The sequence below is a fragment of the Sphaeroforma arctica genome (genome assembly GCF_001186125.1).
Source record: "Sphaeroforma arctica JP610 unplaced genomic scaffold supercont1.352, whole genome shotgun sequence".
Lineage (NCBI taxonomy): Eukaryota > Ichthyosporea > Ichthyophonida > Sphaeroforma > Sphaeroforma arctica.
Genome location: NW_014040206.1, coordinates 18,563 through 26,505, shown reverse-complemented (window position 1 = coordinate 26,505; position 7,943 = coordinate 18,563). Strand labels below are relative to the sequence as shown.

The 7,943-nt window shown below is 41.5% G+C and overlaps 2 protein-coding genes across 2 annotated transcripts in view; both read left to right on the top strand.

Moving 5' to 3' along the window:
* Positions 1-5,300, top strand: part of SARC_05484 (hypothetical protein) — a 6,682-nt gene extending 1,382 nt beyond the window's left edge. The window contains exons 2-10 of the mRNA XM_014300644.1: positions 73-171; positions 540-796; positions 1,352-1,503; positions 1,976-2,085; positions 2,686-2,865; positions 3,495-3,584; positions 3,753-3,845; positions 4,515-4,655; positions 5,068-5,300. Of these exons, the coding sequence (XP_014156119.1) occupies positions 73-171; positions 540-796; positions 1,352-1,503; positions 1,976-2,085; positions 2,686-2,865; positions 3,495-3,584; positions 3,753-3,845; positions 4,515-4,655; positions 5,068-5,142 (1,197 nt within the window). The 3' untranslated portion in view covers positions 5,143-5,300. The remainder of the gene's footprint in view (positions 1-72; positions 172-539; positions 797-1,351; positions 1,504-1,975; positions 2,086-2,685; positions 2,866-3,494; positions 3,585-3,752; positions 3,846-4,514; positions 4,656-5,067) is intronic.
* Positions 5,301-6,893: 1,593 nt separating this feature from the next.
* SARC_05483 overlaps positions 6,894-7,943 on the top strand; it is a 6,520-nt gene continuing 5,470 nt past the window's right edge. The window contains exons 1-2 of the mRNA XM_014300642.1: positions 6,894-7,000; positions 7,654-7,832. Of these exons, the coding sequence (XP_014156117.1) occupies positions 7,703-7,832 (130 nt within the window). The 5' untranslated portion in view covers positions 6,894-7,000; positions 7,654-7,702. The remainder of the gene's footprint in view (positions 7,001-7,653; positions 7,833-7,943) is intronic.

Sequence of the window (7,943 nt, the reverse complement as noted above, 5' to 3'; positions counted from 1 at the left end):
CGCTTGATAGACTATAAACCCACGTATTGGTCTAATTTCTTATTCGAGTCTATTGCTAATTATCCCTGGCAGACCCCGAAAGGATGGAAACGGTACGTAAAGCGCCGCCCAAGCTGGAGGGATAACAAGCCAAAAGCAGTCAACGGAACTCCAAACACCTCCACCAGCGCGGTGAGTGTATCACTTTGTCGCTTAGGTGACTGTGCACTCTGTGGCAAGTATTATTGCTTTAAATAGACCTGAAATTATATCTATGCTGAAATGTTCTCGTTCGTGTATAGAATTATTGTCAAGATGATAGATATACCCACTGATAATGTTAACACCTCGCTACGGCTCAGCATACCAAGCGATAGGCCCGGAAGTTGATACTTGCTTATTATCGGTGAAAACGTAAGGAACAATCTTTGCGTATGCCTCGTTGGCCTGAGCTATGTATTTTTGACGACTTATATTCTCCTCTAATGATCTCGCTTTCAATCCGTTTTCGGCATTAAATACTTATTCTCCCGTACGTGTTCCTATGATGCTAACAACAGTTAGAGATAGAGGACTGCCATCTATCAATAGACGGCGATGATAGTAGTAACCCCCGGGAGGATGGACTAAAATGTGAGGATGCGCCAAGATCGCCCATTCTCAATGCACAGACTGAAAGAGTGAAACGCAATGCATCCATAACGTCGCGGGGTGTATCTGATATAGGCATCAGCATCACTACTTCTGAGGAGAAGGACTCTCAGCTGTCTGTTTCAGATCAGGGACATACTATGTCCGACAACATACACGAGTCTGAGTAAGTGTGGTGTGTAGCTGATGATATGTGAAGGTGGAGGCTCGAACAACAACAAGTCCGTCTGTATGTATAACGCTCAGTCGTGATTTCGCGATTTAAACTCAGCAGAGAGTGGTGTTACGTGATTGTGCTACCCTGCATTCGACAACATAGTTCGATTGCTGACGAAGATATGTACATACGAAGTTGCGAGTAAAACACACCAGGTTTGACGGGCCTTCCAAATACATGTGGGCACACTACCATAGATGGTCAGATACGTATGGATACTCTATATTAAATGTACCAATCTTTTTCGTTACACAAGCTCCATTTGGTTCAGTCACAAAGTATCAAATCATAGCCACGTACACCGCCGAGGGAGCATCTCTCTTCTTCCGGCCCAGTATGTGGCTCTTGTTCTTGGTGAAGGCGTGATTTGAGCGTAACGATTGTTGAGTGAGCAGTGTGTGGAGATTGTATTGTGAAAATATAGATATAGATCGAGATTGCAACAAAAACGAGGTCTGCGCACACAACCAATTGCCTCTGTTTATTTGTATACCTTGTTCACAGTGGCGAGAGGAGGAGTTGCAAAAAGAAGCAGCTTAGTACAATTAGCAAAGACAGTAAGAGGCGGAGTGCAAAGCCCCACCCGCACCAAACTATGTGTCTGACAGAAGGCCCACCCGATAAGAATTTGGCTGGATACAACTTGATCGAAAAAGGTACTCGCTCACTATATATATTTCACTCGCTCACTATTTATGTTTTCACTCGCTCGTTTAAACTATTATGTTTATTCCGGGAAGTGAATTTGCGTACTTCGCTTATCGGCAGCTTATGGGTGTTAATACTTGTTCATGTCCGCTCGTGAGTATTCACTTCAAGTATTCTGATTTCTTGTGCGAGTTTGTAGATCAACAGACAGTGTGTGGGTTGCTATATGTGTAACGTTATGATATGTCTAATATATGCTTTGAAACTGTCGATATCCTTTCCACTAATTTGACTTTCCCGTGTGTCGCATTCATTCGTGTATATTTTAGTTGTGCGTGATGGCCTATATGTTTATATACAACACTCCATGCGGTGTAGTATTGCTTTGCGAATAAATTGCCAGTAGGTACCTGTGATAGATGAGCAATACCTGCATCACTTTCATGACACTCATCCACCAGAACGAAATTTCAAATGCAGAAAAAGGATCTCGTAAGCGCAGTACCGTGTTTGATAAGCTGATGATGCGCAAAGGACCCGACTCGGCTTCCTCCCCGGGTACATCGTCGTACGCGGAAGGTACATTTGAGGTGAGTTAGTGACCGACCCCATCTGCTACATCTAGTTCGGTTTAGATGTTTTAGTCATTCGTAACGTGAAGTGATGCTCGTGATATGCCTTCAACTACAGTAGTAGAACCTTAAACCCGTTGAAGGAATATCATTTGTGTCTAGAAAGTTATATATCTGACTATCTGATTTACAGTGTGATTGAATATCCTCATGTGAGTGTGTCGCATGGACATTGTTTGAGGCAGCGTCCCGGGTGCATTCAAACTACACTTGCCTATGTAGAGGAAGGTGTCAAGATCTATTGTACTTTTTGCGCGGCGATACCTATGATGGTACTTGCCTTCGAAGAGGATGGTACTCAATTTTTCCAGGATAAATAAATCCAGGAAAAAGATAGTGTCGTGAGTGTGCAAGTATACCTTCGCTAAATAGATTGAGACCATGCTCTCATACATACTCTCCCACACTATGGTCTTTGCTTTTTACACATCATGCGCAACACACACACCTGCATACAAGAAATACCACCCAAGTACACAGTCGTACATACTGTAGTGAATGATGGTACATGCACATAGCGACTCGTCCTCAAGTGTAAGCTTTTCTCTTATACAACAGGAGTTGCTTCCCAAACTTTTAAGGAGAGCAGATGTTACAGGCACTGACGGATCGATGAATCAAGCCCGTGAGTTCATGCGCGACACACTCTACAGTATTCAAGACCACGTGTTCTCCCTCTCCATCGAAGATGACGCTGAGATGCGTACCTGGGGTCGGGAGAAAATCGCACCTGAGCAGGTGAGCGTACACTCACACATATGTATATATGGTATATGTATACTCTTGTTTGGTATTAGTATATAAACAGCACCATATATTACCCCTATGTTACATTATGCTGGAATGCGCTCTTTGGGGCGGAAGTTACCACCAATAAGAGTGGTCTGTTGGCTGACTTATGATGTGCGATCTAGTGGTAATACGCACTACCTATATGCCAGGGAATGTCATGTTTGTGGGAATATCATGTTTGTTTATCGCTGTGCGTTATCGATACGAAGACCGGTCGCCCGTGTATGAGTGTAAGGGAGTGCACTGATCGAGATTGGGGTGGAGTTACATCATGTGTTATACTATTGACAAGTGTAGCATGCGATGGTGAGCGTCGTAGCATTGAGTGTATGCAATTATTGGGTATCACGACCGTGCCTTATTCCAATAATCGACAGCTCGAGTGAGCTTTGGTAAGGTAGCCTCGTGGGTAGATGTGGAGAGACTGTTGCTAGAGCCCATCGTCCGCTAACGCTAGCAATCCTCAGGAGAGAACAATATACCTGCGAAACGACCGATATACAGTGCGATTTGCCTCCTTCAATTTTTGCTGTATGCACTCTCTTCAACGGAAATCATGTTTGATACACTTTCAGGTTATATATCAGCTGAAAGACTGGGACAGAAGGCTGAGAGCGCTCGACGCCGCGGTTCACGCGTACGACCAGATCCGAGCCAATTCCGAAGTGCGTAATTGTCGTTTTGCCGTATAAACTTTGAACCTTGACTATTCTAGATTTAGCTACATACCTAGATTGATGGTTTGTATTTTTGTGTATGGTATTGGTGAGTATCGCGTGGCATGTTACGATTAAATCTGACCAGGTATTGTTTATCTCGTTATGTTTTTGCAGGACACACTCTCGTGCGACGATTGTATGGCGCGAACCCTCGAAGTCAAATATCTCAAAGATCTGCTGCAGACCACGTTTGACGATAGGGACGAGGTCAGTAATCCACTAAACAAGTGTGAGCTCTATGAAAGTTCAAATACGGAGTATGTTTCTTGAAAGAGACGTGCTCTTTACCTACATGCAATTTGTGCAAGTTGTAATCGTGACCAGGTGCGGCAATCAGGATGAACTGCCTGTCACTTTTTGCGATTATTTTGATATTTTATGTACATAACTGTACATGTACACAGGGCGCCAAGGAAGCTCACTTATATTTCATGTATACAATGCAATCGATGAATGCCACCCTATACGCGCTTTTTGCGCTACGCGGCAACTTGTGGGTCCGTTTAAGCTTCAATAATCCAGCCGTATAGTCAAATGCTTGTCTTAGAGTCCAATGCGAAACAACAACTCATAGAGTAGGCCGCATCGCAATTACGACAGTCATTCTGGAGTTAAAAATGCGTCGAGATTCAATACGTACCGCCGAATTCTACAGCATGTGTACGAATGTCGAATCCATATGAATGTTTATCAGAAACATACGTACAAATTGTAGCAGAGAAATTTCTCACAACATCTATCTCCCCAAAATCAATAGGGAAACAACCAGAATTATTTCAATTCGTTTCACACTTCAATTAGCAGGCTTCAATGCGTGAACCTGGCATTCAAAAGAATGTCTATGTATGTGCATACACTAACTACTACACCTCACAGCTCGACCGTATGAAGGAACATCAGGCCAGTCGCTTACGCTCACAAGAAGATCAGATTACACAACTTCGAGCACAATTAGCCAAGGCCAATTTTGACCTCAAGCAACTACGCCCTTCGTCAACGAAGACAGATACGACGCAGGTACGAAACGAATTCAATTGACATCTATTTGGGCAGAAAATGTGCCTTTGAGTGTATCGGTATCAGCACTTCTATTCCATAGGGTATGCATATCCCCATTCATATATCTATTATCCACGCCAGGATGTTCTAGTTGAATGTTGTGCTCTTTATTATACCTTGAGATTTACAATGTGAGTAGTTTCCAACCACGAGTATACTTGCGTAGTTGCTGACTACGCCATACAAAATCCCGTCGATAAGTCGAATATCTACAAGGGTCGATGAAACTTGCAATATATGCATAATCTGCGAGTCTAGTTTTGTACAGTGTAGTTCGCAGTTTACACAGCCAATACATGTCAATTTTCACTCTCGCGACTTATATCATACGCTGATCAACGCTCGCCTTCTTTCTTTACCGACAACGCAGAAACCATGTAGCAGCGAGCAGGCCGGAGATATGCATAGTTCCGACGTCGTTCTCACCGCGGCAGGTCATGTTTGATATTTTGGCTTATCCGATTTTCAACACACACGTGTTGTCTGCGATTAAAGTACTGCAGGTCTACATATATAAACTGTATGAAAGTCTCAGTGTGATCTTTAAAAGTCTCGTTGAGGCAACCCACACTCCGATTTCAAATTCAATCGAATAAACTCGAATCGATTAAATGCTGACGTCCTCGCGCATGGTCGGAACAGCGCATGGTCAGAACAGTTCATGTCTTCTGCTTAAGCAAGCCTCCTACACACAAATCGTGCTCGGTGACTGAAGTAAAACTTAGATTTCCACCGGAACATTTAATTACTCGATAGGCTCGTATTGAACTCGTATGTTTGCTAAACTCGCAACTCGAAACATATTTAGTTGAGAGGCTTGATAAGAAATACGGTGCACTATGCGGTGAATTGTCCGTGCTAATTAACTCGAACTCACTCCTTCGCTTTTGATTGAGGATTTCAAATACGTAAGCTCGTAATTTCAATTTCGCTTGCAATTTCAATTTAATGCGCTTTTCAATAGTGACTCCACTATATATATTCATAAACTGTAGGTACGTATTGTAATAAATTCCACAATTTCGTAGAAGCTCGGGGTAGCCTAAATAATAGTCGGAATGAGATGCAAATCCTTTTTCGTAAAGTCACGTGTATGTTCAGGGGATGCATGGTATTCTACACAGGGAGTGCATGGCATTCTACAAAGGGAGTGCATGGCATTCTACACAGGGGGTGCATGGCATTCTACACCTTTATCAACATGGTCATGTATTGTTATTTTTAAAAAAGGATATCAAACGTTAACTACAAGATGAATATAGAAGAAACAATCCTGCCGCCATATGAAAATGAACCGGATTAAGCGACAGTGACAATGTCTACCGGCAGTACATGATACATAATAAATCGTGTGAATAAATGCACCTATCTAGAGAGCAATATGCGGAATATTCTGTTTGAAAATACACTGCTCAGCCTCTGGCCCCTCTGCCCTCTAATAATTATTGATATCTCTTGTGTGACTAAAATACAGTATTTTTTACACTCTGTAAATATGCAGTCTATTTAGTATTTACACTCATACAGTGTCTACACTCTACACTCTACAGTCTAGACTCTACAGTCATATAAATACACTCGACACACATACATAGCCTCCTGAAATAATTTTTATAAAAGCATATATTCTATAGTTTCTATTTGATAGAAATACTATACATAAATAGACAGAGACTCGAGAGTCAGAGAGACGTGCTGCAATTGTGAGTATAAAAAATAAAACAAAAATAAAACAAACAAAAAAGCGTAACTCGAGTTTAGACCAATGATAGATTCGTTTCCTTGCAACAGGACTCTTGGACTTCGTTTCATTGGATTATTTTCCCAACATATCTTACTATTACTCCTGCAGTATCGGAATAAATAACGTACAATTCTAAATTTTAGGGCTAAAGCCTATAGGCGGGTTATTGCCAATTGGGTATGTATTATACGCTTGAACAATCAGTAAATGTATCACAGTTTAGTGTTTACGTATAAATTTTGGACTACATTTACTCTCGCTGCTTTTCATTCCGCGATATGTATGTAAATTCTTGTGATTTTGTCCGATAAGGATATTTCTTCATCTTTATATCATTAGGATTTCGGACCAGTCCTGCTATGACCAGAAGCTGTGATACTGTGACGACATATCCTATTCGACTAAGATATACATTCCTGTAGAATAACCATAAGACGAAGTTGTCAACTTATCGAACGCTCACACGCATCCCAAACACGTCTGAATCAACCTGAAAATTAAAATCGGTGTTACAGTCCGACAATATTTGATACCACTAGACTGTAGTAGCGCTCTCAAGGTTAGTTGTCGGTGTAATTCGCCACGAGTGCGTCCTGAATGCTATCCAAAGATTATTGATATTCGCCACTCGAGTGTTGCGTTTTGTTAGACATCAAGCTTCATTATATTTCGCACCCTATGATCTACCCCACGAAGCTATTGTGAGTACTCGAATATATCTATTTTGAGGCGTACTCAATACTAGAGGCTGCACCTGCATAACTCATGGTGCGTGCCTAGTCTCATTACAAAGCTGATTGTATAAGTTACTTGTCCAACTAGAATTTTTCAACTTCTAGTTGTCAACCACATGGTTTGAAGTTTCATGCAGTTGTTGTATGCTTTCTATTTGTTAGTGATAGTGCACATCAATCATCTAGTAGAACCACTAACGACTTCGGGTATCTTGACCACGATCAGAACCTTCCTATCTTGAATGACTCTTGTACTCATATTTCTATTGATAGGTGTTCAATCATATAACACCGAAAGTAGATATACATATCAATCGAATTATTGCCGTTCCAGTCGCCCATTTCCAATGTTGCCTATTTCGCGAGCTGGGGTGACGTTTATTCGTATACTCAGTTCGTACTCGATGTTTTCAATATAAAAACATAACTACCACTTAAAGTACAACGCCTGCTTTTATTTCTCTTTCGCCATCCTCAGTTGACAAAAACCTGCTATAGCCACCAAATCCCAAAACAAAAATAGCAATATGGTCCGTGAAGCATCAGCTACGGCGCGCAGTTTCATAGCAGCCACTAACAATGAGGCCACAAAACAGAGTACACTCTCAACACCCAGCAGGAGAAATCGGGCTGTGAGTGTGAACAATCAAACTATCGGTAAGTTACTGATAATTAAAGGCAAGAAGGCAAAAGTAGAATTTGATGCTTCACTGTTAACAAGAGAACATACATATAGGTATCCGTAGGAAAATAATTATTAATATATAT